General features: G+C 40.6%; 3 protein-coding genes across 3 annotated transcripts in view; 2 read left to right on the forward strand and 1 right to left on the reverse strand.

The window, feature by feature from the left end:
- Positions 1–12024, reverse strand: part of gngt1 (guanine nucleotide binding protein (G protein), gamma transducing activity polypeptide 1) — a 26567-nt gene continuing 14543 nt past the window's right edge. Inside the window, exons 3-7 of the mRNA XM_049750940.2 lie at positions 8269–8333; positions 5067–5154; positions 762–828; positions 584–682; positions 1–416 (exon numbers count right to left, since the gene is read on the reverse strand). Coding sequence (XP_049606897.1) covers positions 291–416; positions 584–682; positions 762–828; positions 5067–5077 — 303 coding nt within the window. The 5' untranslated portion in view covers positions 5078–5154; positions 8269–8333 and the 3' untranslated portion in view covers positions 1–290. The remainder of the gene's footprint in view (positions 417–583; positions 683–761; positions 829–5066; positions 5155–8268; positions 8334–12024) is intronic.
- On the forward strand, positions 1731–3145 carry tfpi2 (tissue factor pathway inhibitor 2). The gene is made up of 5 exons (XM_049750936.1): positions 1731–1896; positions 1970–2140; positions 2344–2523; positions 2604–2777; positions 2910–3145. The coding sequence occupies exons 1-5, from the start codon at positions 1824–1826 to the stop codon at positions 2978–2980; spliced, it is 669 nt and encodes a 222-aa protein (XP_049606893.1). The 5' UTR covers positions 1731–1823; the 3' UTR covers positions 2981–3145.
- The window catches only part of calcr (calcitonin receptor), a 21806-nt gene continuing 16036 nt past the window's right edge, over positions 6255–12024 (forward strand). The window contains exon 1 of the mRNA XM_049750922.2: positions 6255–6553. The gene's annotated coding sequence lies outside the window, so the exon portion shown is untranslated. The remainder of the gene's footprint in view (positions 6554–12024) is intronic.

A 12024-nucleotide genomic window follows, 5' to 3' on the forward strand; every position in this document is an offset into this window, starting at 1 on the left:
TTGAGTTATAAACAAGCACATTTATTGAGGTCACTGTGTGTGGGGGATCACATTGATTCAGTTTACATATGAGAGGGAAGCATTAAATACAACCTTTGGAGAAACTAAATAATTTTAGTGAAATTGAAAAGATAGTCGGTCTAGAAGCTGGGGAATGTAATTTAGAAAGAAGTCAATTCTGATGTTCGTTATGCCCTTCTAGTCTTCTCAGTCTGCAAATCCGTTTTGGGAGGGCAAGAAAAACGTCCTTGGCTGCTAATCGGAGATATGAAGAACACTTCATGTTCAGTCTAACAAAGGACACAGCCACCTTTCTCCTTAAATGGGTTCTTCTCCTCTGAAATGCCTTTGACAAGAGTGTCCTCATCCACTCCGGCCTGAATGTAGTCCTTGATCTCCTCACAGCATTTCGATGTCTAAAGGGGAACACGTAGCACATATCATTCAATAGGATCCAGCAAATCATTCTAGTAGAACCGCTCGCCCTATCTGTCTGTTTTGGCCTTGAATACTAAAAGACTAGCCACATTACACCGAGCAAGAATTATTCATTTAATACAATAAAAAGTAGAAAAAAACATACCAACCACCTCTGAAGTTTCACTTCAATTTTAAGTTGGTTGACTTCCATGAGAGCCTTGTCCTTGTCTGTCAGGTCATCTACATTTATGACCGGCATTGTCTGTAAGGGAAAAACATATGGAAAAGTTTCTACGTGACAAGATAAAGCATCCAGGAATAATATTTGAAATATCACTCACGTTTGCTTGCAGGCAGCAGTCGTTCCCCGCGACAGTCCTGCCAAAGAATCCTTCTCCTCTGCTAAATCTGGTTTATAAAGTAATCTGCGTAAATGATCCTAATCTCCTAATCTGATTGAAACAAGACCCCTGTGGGAACATGCCTGGATTTTAAGGATGTTTTTGACAGGAGGGTTAATTTCTTCATTCTGGTTTCTTTTGGAAGTCTTTTTAATGGTATGTAAAGGTTACAAACTCTTTTCCATTCTTGGGAACTGTGAAGTTATTTTTGGACTGGTCGAAAATGAGTCATGGGGGTGTGCCTTCTATCAGGTCACTTTGATAAAAGGGTTTATCAGTATTTAACCTTCTCTCGTCAAGGTGCATTCTTGTCAAAGCTGCATGCTAGTTTTCCAACAGAAAATGAATGAAGAGCGATAACTGGCATATATATCATTCCAGATAAGAAAAAGAAAACAACGACAACATAAAAATGGAAGAAAGGTCAGGATCGCGAAAAGGGTCTCCAACATGGTGCCCGAGGGCAAAATTATGATGTCAGTTTGTCCTGATGAGCACTAAGCATCAGAATAGTGTTGTTCGTTAGCATTAAATAACAAACTAGATCATAAACATGACATGATTTATGCTTTCCAATCCATTCATTTTTTTATCATTCTGAAAATTCTGGTTTATTTTTGTGGTCATTTATTTTCCGTATACAAGTTATGTGAAGCTTCTCCATTATTATTATTATATTATAATTTATGTTATTCATTGGAGGGTGGTAGGGAATCCCCTGCCTTGAGCAGAAATCAACTTTCTCCCAATTTCTTTCATGCTGAATCGTTTGAACATGCAATTAGTCCCTATCGTAATGATTGCAAAACTCACGTGATGTCATCTATGAATTTCTCCTGGCACTAAACCAGCGACTCGTGCGATCACCCTGAGTCACTGCATCTCCGCCCCTGAGCACTCCCCCCCCCCTCTGCTCCGCAAACCCCCCCTTGTGGGAAACACAACACTATAAAACAGGCGTTGGCTTGGAGACTCACAGCAGCGAAGCATACCGGCAACACAATGGACTTTTGCTTACTGGCCTTATTTGCGTTTTTCTCCTCTTTTTACAAAGTGTCGGCATTGAATCCGCGAGGTAGGACACGAACGTGCAACTTTGTGCACTTTCCCTAAGTGTGAATATTTGAACTGGAGTGTGTTTGTTTCAGATGTGTGCCTCCTCCAAGTTGACGAGGGTCCCTGCAGAGCCGAAATGGGACGTTATTACTACAACACCGTCACTCAAAAGTGTGAGCTTTTCTACTACGGAGGGTGCCAAGGCAATGCCAACAACTTCAAAACGTATCACGAGTGTCACAAAACGTGCTTCAGAATACCAAGTAAGTTCAAATATGTTCTGCTGTTTGATTTGACACTCAGCAGCCACTTGATTAGGGACACTTGCACAGATTTAAAATGCATGAATTAAATACAGTCAAAAATGTTTCTAATATTTTGAAGTTAAAAGCTTTTTGTCTCTAGTGTGCAACCGTGCAATCATTTTAAGATTGATCCAACATGTTGCTATTTCTCTTCCCAACAGAGATCCCTCAGATTTGCAGGTTTCCGATGGAGGAGGGGCCGTGCCGAGCCCTTTTCACCAACTATTTTTTTAACATGACCAGCATGCAGTGTGAGCTTTTTTACTACGGCGGCTGCCAGGGCAATGACAACCGCTTCCCGAATTTGGCCTCCTGCAACGAGTACTGCAGCCCACGAAAAAGTCAGTAATTTCGGAGGCCGCCAGTGAGACTATTTCGTTTTTTTCCCACCTCTCAATAATTGTGAATTATTGTTTTGCAGCTGTCCCTGTGCTGTGCCTGGATCCCCTGGACAAAGGCAAATGTTCCGCCTCCATGCCGCGCTACTACTACAACAAGGCCACCAAGACGTGTGAGGAGTTCATGTACTCAGGCTGCGGCGGGAGCAGCAACAATTTTGTCTCCAGGCAAAGCTGCATGGACGTGTGTGTTCAAGGTGTGAGAAGGATTTGGTAGAAATTTCCCACCAAAATCCAATTACTGTTGCTCAGTTACTGTGAATTCCTGGCTCATACGAGGAAATCCGCCTCATCGGTATAATACTAATGTTTGAAACACTTTGTTTCAGGAGGGAAAAAGAGAAGCAAAGGAAAAATGCGCCGCCTGAGACGAAATCGCATCACAATTTTGCAAGCATAGACGTAACCAATCACACGTCTCAATAAGTATTTCTGTATTTTGATTTTGACTGCAACATGTTCTGTTGTATTTGTAAGACTGTAAGATGAATAATGTATGTTTTATATAACTATTTGAAGTACAATTTTGTATAAATATCTATATTTTATAAAGTATTTTTTTGTATTTGTTTGTATTGTGGCTTGATTTTTTTTTTTTTTACCATCACCACAGATGACATACTCATAAGCATAAGCATTCAACAAACATGGCCTGTATAGATATTAAATGAGGGCAATAATTTAACCCTGAAGAAATGTACAATTTCCAACTTTTGAAGGCGTTGTTCAAGAGAAAGGGTTCTTGGTGACTTTCACTCCTTCCCACTCGCACTTTGTAAGGAACTTAGTCATCCCAGTATAATGAGGAAGAAAGAAATCATGACTGCTGGCAGCTTCATTAAGACCTTGCCGCATATCTGGAGGGAAAGCAGCTGGAGGCCCAATAAATAGACACCACAAGGTCCGATAATGTCGTGATAGATAACATAAATATTGTGAAGCTTCGGGCAAAGATGGAATGTTAGTTCACGTCATGCATGGCTGATTTCTAGAACAGTGCAACGCATTTGACGCCTGATCTTTTCTCTAATGTGTCGCATGAGGGATCTCATATTAATGGAAGGGAGCTATTTCCCCAGAGCTCCGATTCATCCATCATAATATCTCAAGCTAGGAAAGGAAACTCCCACCCCACCCTCCCTTTATTCTACAGGTTATAAATAGTAACATCTGATCATAATTGATTATTAAAAAAACAATGCTAACTTGCTAAGCTATTAAATCATTAGATAGGGAGTATCCCATCATGCTCGGCTCCTCCCACGTGAGGTGAACATTTCCTTTCTGTCCCTGATAATAAATATCATAATAACTGCGTGTTCAGGAGGTGATCCGTTAAGATGCCGCGTTTTCTTGCAAAATAATTTTGGTATATTTGAATGATAACAACAGGTTATTCAGTCTTCCATCACATAAGAGCCAGTGTGCACTCAGGGTGTCGTGATGAATTGGTCCCACTTAAGCACAGTCTTGCCCTTGTTAAGAGGTAATTAATAGTCACTTGCAGTAGGGAGCATTTTTCTTCTTTAAACCGAGAATACTTACTATATGCATCATGTTGACAACTACTCGGAATGTACCATTACTTCAGCAGATTGTGTACTTAAAAGGTACAGAGAGTCCTTGCTGACCCCTGGTGGCACTTGTAATACATTAAATTAATTAAATGACAGTGCAACAGGATTATCATTCATAAAAATGACAATGTACAAGAATGTAAGATCAAAGATGTAAGTAAATCTATTTTTTTTCCAAATGTTTTTCTAGCAAAGCACTTTTTTACTATTTTATGTGAAAGAAATTGCTGACAGCAGTTGGTCGATTGTTTTTGTAAACATCGTTTTGCCCCCAAGCAGCCATGATTTTAAAGTTAGCATCAATATTTTCTTAGCATCCATCATCATCGTCTGGGTAAACACCCTATCACGACATAATGATTGATACACCGGCTGATAAAATAACAATATTTGTGTGCTGCTTTTCACTGCTGATCCGCTGCCAAAATCTTGTTGTCCTCATCCAACTTACAGATACATTTAAATAAAATGATTAATAAGAGATTTGGCTGTGCTTTCAATTTAATTTGTTAATGCACGAGCCCCCTTTATGCAACTATTATTGAACTTGCCATTGGGCGCAAGCGACAACTTAAACTCGAAATTGATTACACCCAGCTTTGCCTTTAGTATTGCAAGAGCAATTGATTTTTTTTTTTTTACAGGTCCAACTCTTGCATTCTATTTGATTCCTTGGACTTGACTGCAAAGATCCTTCTGGTGTTTACTTGCGAGACTACAGCAGACAACGCAAGGTTGTAAACAGATCCATCGCTTTCACTCAAGTGTCGGTATTCTATATTGCGGACTGCTATGAAAATCAACTTTGTCACACATGCAAATAATTGGCAAGATTTCATTCAAGTCCCGTTGGAATGTCAATGTCTTGTGTGTACAAGCCCAAAAGCGCCAGCGTGACCAAAGCAGTACCTTTTCCGCATGGATCTCCCATCCTGTGTCTCAAAGCCCAGACAGGATTTCCTTTTGGTAAACAGCTTAGAGAAAGTCCATAAAAAGCCTGCGAAACAAATATAATGTGATTGTTACTGTGACAGATTCCCAAAGAGTACGAGAGCAATGACATGATTGAGCTGGAACGCAAGCTGGGATGGTTAAAGAGACTATTACAACGTATGTCAATTTCAATGTTCATTTTGAAGAGTCGTTTTTAAGATCTAGCATCCTATCGAGCACTTGGCAGACATTTATTGCATTTGTCGGATTGCAGGACCAAAAGAGAGCTGCTCCTCACTCATCCTTTTTGTGTGCATCATTATTCTCCAAAATCAAAGACTGCGCAGTTCTCCGCATTGATCCACCGGCCATCAAGCCAACAATGAGCAGTAATGAGGAGGTTTGGTCTGCTATTGGCAGCAAGTGTGACTAATCTAAGTGGGGGCATGCCAGCAGGCGTAGCTAATGAGATAATGGCGCTGTGAGATGACAATGGCTTCATTGCATGTTTTGTTTCAGAAGCAGGAAAAAATAAACAAAAGTCATGCTCGGTCGAGCGCGGACAAGTTCAACTGGTAAGATGATTGACCAAAATTTGGTTGGATACTGGTTCATGAATGATGTAAGGAGAGTACTTAGACCTCCTCCAGATTTTTGGGGGAATCATCCCAACTAAGAACTAAAATAAAAAGAATAAATGTCCAGAACCAAAGCTGTTTTCCATTTTGAAGAATGTGTTGTGACATATTATTCAAAGTTGCTGCAAGATGATGAAATGAATAGTTGGTGAGCAAAATGACAAATATTTCAAATATTCATTGAACAGATGTTCTGCTTTTGTTTACAAGGTTCCAGACCCAGTAGGACAATAATAATGATACAACTAACCTACCTACCAACAACCTAACAACCATAGGAACCTCAAATCAAAAATCAGCAAATACCCAAATGTCAATTATCTGGCCTGGCATCTGGATCCAAGCACATTACAAAGAGGTTTCAGTACCCCCCCCCCCCTCCCCCCCTTCAGCTCTGCCAGCAGCGATATGCAAAAGTCATCACCCCTCGCTCCCCGCAGGTTTATTTCAACTAAACGCTAGGGGGGGTGTCCACGACGCGCATACACCCAGACACGAATCCGCGCGCTCTGTGAGCTGAGACTAGGAGGAGCTCCCGTTCAGAGCTGCTGATCGTCGGTGTATGAGAAGCGAGCGGCCAGTCGGCAGGCTGTCAGAGCTCCTCGCGGCCACACATTGGCGCCCTGCTCCGTGCGTGCAGACCTGCTCAGTGAAAGATACACACCTGCAAAACAACTGCACGCTTGCTTTCTTATTGGGGCTTTTTTTTTTTTTCCATGCTGGACGAAAAAGTTTTGATTGATTTTGCAATTTACAGGGAGGAGCCGTTTTTTTACACCCTATTGAAGCATTCTTGTGGTTTCTATTTATATCTACTGGAGTAAGGTAAGTGCGTTATTTACTCAAATAAAATGTTCCACCATTTTAAGGCGCATTTTGCGTGCAATAACATCCCCCGCTTGCTTATTTGGATTTTGTTGTTACATGGAAGGATACTTTTTTTCATTTTGTTTGATTCTCAAGCAAAGTAAAAATAGAGAGAATGTGACTGATCATCTTTATTCATAAGGGCGGAGGAGTAAAAGTCATACAGGGGAGTCCTGCAGGAATCATTATTACAATCAGGGAAAGACTACTATTGATTTGTGTCTAATCAATAGAAGGAGCTATTTTCAGAGGTGATTTGCAATATGCAAATAAGATCCTGCATTTTGTGCATGGTGCTTTCAAAGAACACTGGAATTGAACTCGAAATAATGAGCTATAAAATGAATGCATGAAAAGATGAGTCTTGTGCCAAATCCAACAGCTTGCACGTATTTACTTTTGGACTGAGGACATATTTACAAATAGAGAAGGCAAAGGCATTCAGTCACAGAAGCGCCTGTCCCCATAAGCATCATTAAATACGGGCCTCCCGTGAGGCGAGGTGACTCAACTGTGTTAACTAGCTGCTGTCTTAACATACAAGAGTGAAGAGCAGCTTTGAGGCACATTCTCAACCACTGTGCGATTGAGAAGATGATAGCAGCCACAGAAGTGAAGCAGGCTGTCAGAGGAAGATGAGGGGGATGTGAGTAACAGCTCGGATGGAGAGAAGCATCAATGAGGGGGTGACAGGCAGACTGAGATATGCGCAACACCCTGCAGACCCGTTTTTAGTGCCTCGCGGATCACTTTGTCATTCATCTGTCTGTTCTTGAAGAGGTCAGAAAAAGAGACCCCAGACTCGCTGCTACCTGTTCTTATTTCACCCAGCCATCACGCTAATATCACATGTTTTATTCATGGGGGGGGCGCTGAATGTCACTCTTTGCTGGCATCTTAATTGGTTCGATTGACGCACGGCTTCATGGCTACGACGTGTTACGAATCAGAGGTCATCAAGCGTGTCCAAAGGTGTCACGGCAGAAAAGCCCTCACCTTTGACCCCCTCCCTGTGCTAATCGGCTATTCTGATGACATGAGCAGCAGTTTGTTTGCCGCTGTGTTGTTCTGTAATAATACATAAAGCTGCATGCTAGATTGTGGGTCTTAATGAAAGACACTAATTGGCGCTCTTTGTTTGTTTGCTAATGCACGAGTTGAACTTGTTAGTATAGTATATGTTACTCAACTGTGGGCTTATGGATCCCACCCCCGCACCCCTAAACCACAACTGTGCAGTGAGCTGTTACAGCATTATCAATAGGTGGTGCTAGAGCAGAGCTGACAATGCGTGTGTGTGGGTTTTTTTTTTCTTGTTGATGCAGTGAAATTATTTCAAAACATAGCTGCAGAGACAGCCAATTTTTTTTTGCAGCTGCTTTTATGTTGCTTAGCATTCTCTGCGAGTCTTTTGAAATCTCTTTTTCACCTATATGTTGTCACAAATCTGAGGGAACCACCTGGAAGGTACAAATTTTCTCTTTTTTGATATACTTTCTCGTCTCGGGAACACTGTACCACCCTCAAATGGAAGGCAAGTAGAATTTTGTCTTGGCATTCATATGTTCAATACGCCCCACTAGTCTAAACTTTGTACTTAAACTAATATTACATTTGTGGAATGAAGTTCTCACCTCAGAAATGCTGTTCATGTTTTAGTTAATCAACAGTACCTTATCGTAGAGTCTCCAGCTAGGATGTTTTCAGGAGGGGTGTCATCAGAAGTTGTCTGGAGAGACTGGAAGAATTACAGAAAGGTCAATTTTGCCCTAAAAGTTTGCCATGAAACTTCACTCAAAACTCAACAAACCACTTTTTGTGAGTGTCACGTTCAAATATTCAGCCCTCCACTGAAGGATTATTTCTCAGTCTAGTTTATAATTGCTCTAATCAGCATTGACATTTCAATTGATAAAGTGCATAAGCCAGACACTGTCTATATTCATCTCCCCCCCAAATGTCACGATTTCAAAAAAGTGTCATCTTGTAGTACGCAACTGTTTACCTCATGAGGATGAAAACACGAAAGGTCACATGACTAATAGTTTATCATTCAGTACCGGTGATTTGTCGGCATCAAGGGGAAAATGTGAAAATTGTTTGGAGCGTGGCGGTTCTGTAAACATGGCTTTTGCTGGGAAAGTGAACAACTCGGCCAAATGTTTTCTTTTAACCACTACATTTGGAGGACAAACAGATATGATCTCCAAAGAAATACTGCAGAAAGCGCCTGCGTGACATTTTGGGCTCATCTAAACTCCAGATGCCCGTTGGCTTGAATGGAAGGAACCAATGAATGTTGCTCACGTTCCTCGCCCAAGGCCAACACCGTGAGTGCGTTAGGACACATTGATCATTTTGATGCGGTTACACAGCCACACCGCTTATTGATTTCCTTTGCTCCTTTTCATCCTTTTTTTTTCCATCGTTTAAGCTCGTTCTTGTCTACCGGCTATTACTAGTATGGTCAACAGTAATGTAGCGTCAATTAAGCATTGTAGGATTGATTGCTCGCATCTGAGGAAAGTGCTGAGCTGCTTTTCGGAGAAATCACTTTCTTGGATGCTGCTTCTGCGGTTGGCATTTTTTCGGGAACTTTAAAAGCACATTTGTGTAAATTGGGGATAATTTGAGCCTTAAAAAAAGTAACCCTTCTCTTTATCACTGGTCTTTTTTGGGTTATTTCCACATTTCTGGTTTGCATCTGAAGGTTGGAGAACGTGTGCTGTCTGTGACTCATACTCTTAAAACTGCAGAAGTGGAAGATGTTTAGTCTTCATGACTGACTCAAGGAACTCCAAAAGATACTTGAGAGGTTTTCTGTGCCAAGAGATGAGTCTGTCGTGCTCCTGCAATGTTCACTGCAAAGCTTCTCTCAATCACTCAGCTTTATCTTCTGCTCATGTTTATCCCCATGGACGTGCTTTTCTATTTGTCCCTTATCTCTCCAATGCTAATTGAAATAGGATTGTGGTTGTTAGTTTTCACTCTCTCTGTCATTTTCAACTATATTAGTCCATGTGGAAATAATTTGGCTTGTATCATTTTGGTTCCAGGCAATTCTTTTGATCACGACGCCCATCACCCTGCTTTTGTTTGCAGCTTGTAACCGTCAGACCCAAAAGACATCACACTGCGGTCTGAGGGGAAATGTAATTAATGACTTTCGGCTGAAGTCCAGCAACAAAATGTTCGCTGCTTTCCCATAACGCTGCTGTGTCTCCGTTCCAACTGTCTATCAATGCAATCGGGGGACAAACGATGTGCACGTCCAAATGGGAGCTGAAATGCAAAGACTTTGATGACGGCTTTCCAGATCTGTAAACATTCTCTGACTCGGCTTGAAACTGTTGACGCAATAAGGCAAATAAGTTGTTATTTCTACATCTGCTCAAAATCAAGTATTTAACACAAAGATGTGCTCGATTACGAAGCGAAGCAATTAAAACGGTTTCTGTTATAGAATTTCAAGGGAAAGGCAATAAACTATAATATTAAAAATGAATATTGAATTGCATTAGTGATAATCTCCGGAGACCCTTCACAATTAGTTCCTAATTACCAAATGACAACAGTAGTGCACTTTGGTGGGTAATTTTATTTCTGCACTAATGATGATAATGACTGAAGAAAAAAAAATGAAATTAGCAGTTTAAATCTGTTGATTGAAATGTATACCGCCCGTCTTTGGCTTTAAGGGAGAAAAGAGTCCCTCACAGTGCAGTAATGGCGTTTCTACCAGCCAGTTTAACAAAGGCACTTTTAAAATGAATGAATCTAGTCACGAAGCAGTGTGTTGCCAATGAGTCTGTCTTTCACTTCATTTCAATGGTGCTAATTCAAAACTGTGATAGGAGCAGTACAGAACATTACGTATGTGCCCGAGCACATCTTCTCACTTATTAGTTGATAATAGGGTAATTTTCAGCGTACTCTGCTGGCTTAACTTCACCCGAATTCGAAGTGGTTGTCATGGACACGACGCATTTAATGGTAAAGCTGTCGGATACGGAGCAAAGGGGAAAAGCCGAGGTTGCGTGTCAATTAACGTGCACGTGGCGTGCATGGCGGCTGATGATAAGCAGACTCAATTATTCTAATAGTATCACAATGATAATAAAGGGAAAGGTGTTGAATTCCTTTTGCATGACTTCATTCATCACACAAAAAAAAAAATGAAACGCTGATTTGAAATCAGTTCTTGTCAACCACTTGACAAGTTGAGATCATGTGACACGCTTGTCGGCGGCTGTTTCCTTCCTGGCGCCAGTCTGCAAAGGTTAGCTGTCAGCATTTAGGTACGGCCCATATTTAGTGGACGCAAATGAAAAAATGTATCATGCTTTTTATTTCCAGTGAGTCTATATGAAAAGTTAATCATCGTGTGTCCTCAAATGTTAAACCCTTACTTTGATAAAAGACCTCGGGAAACATTTGCGGAGCCGTCAGTTGTGAACTTAATCTGGAAAGGGTATGGTGGAAATTTAAGGACTCGCAAAGGGTACATTTGTCATCGTCACCGCTCGGAACTCAAATCGTTTATCAACGCTTTGCTAAAACCAACATATTGTGCTTTTTATTCTAAATGCAGGACAAGGGAAAGTCCGAGAGACTGACTCCTCTGTTCCCACTAATACGGAGAAAATGCTTTAATAAATTTCCTGATAAATTGTTAAAAAAAACATATTTGTTGCTGTGGTCCTCACAGGTCATGAACAGCATGAACATGACTTTAAAAAAGCCTCTGTAAATAATTTAATTATTTCACGCATAATATTAAAAAATAGAGATTACAAACATTTCAGCCTTACACTTTGGAAATGACTGCAGCGCCGGCTAAATCCGTCGGCTCATTATTCATGCCCTCCTTGAACCGTATCTGTAATAGGTTTAAAAAATACATGAAATCAGTGAAATATGATTATAGAGAGGATATGAATACTCGCATCTTGGGAAATATGTTTTTATTTTTTCGCTTGCCAAAAAAATGGAACCGAGGAAATACAGGAAGAAAATACACAGCGTACGCCCCCGCATCGTCTGTTTTTTTTTGTGTTTCATATAAATAAACAGAACCAGGGCAGATTTAAATTTTCACTGCACATGCCATCGTCAACAATGAGTAAGTATTTATAGAAAAGAGCACTGGAATTGTGCACTGCACGTATATATCTTAAAGACGCAAAGATTTTGAGCTGCAAGCTGAAGCAGCAGATAACTTGAATGAAATCCGTGTCAATGCATAAAGGAGAATTGTTTGAAAACCAGAAAATACAATTACAAGATGTGTTCCAGCTAATACTAAATATGACAAACTTACCTCGCATAATTATTTCGATTAGACTGTACCTTGGGAAATACTCAAATGTACCGAATTGGATTTTACTAGCAGCCTCAAAATAGTTAAAAATGAATTATGTCGTAACCGG

Source organism: Syngnathus scovelli, chromosome 19, assembly GCF_024217435.2.
Source record: "Syngnathus scovelli strain Florida chromosome 19, RoL_Ssco_1.2, whole genome shotgun sequence".
NCBI classification, from domain to species: Eukaryota; Metazoa; Chordata; class Actinopteri; order Syngnathiformes; family Syngnathidae; genus Syngnathus; species Syngnathus scovelli.

Excerpts from the sequence above, each read along its gene's own strand:
- tfpi2 (XM_049750936.1), top strand. The coding sequence starts at position 1,824 with ATGGACTTTTGCTTACTGGCCTTATTTGCGTTTTTCTCCTCTTTTTAC. Across the intron at positions 2,141-2,343 it reads AACGTGCTTCAGAATACCAA|AGATCCCTCAGATTTGCAGG; the intron begins GTAAGTTCAAAT and ends TCTTCCCAACAG. Across the intron at positions 2,524-2,603 it reads GTACTGCAGCCCACGAAAAA|CTGTCCCTGTGCTGTGCCTG; the intron begins GTCAGTAATTTC and ends ATTGTTTTGCAG.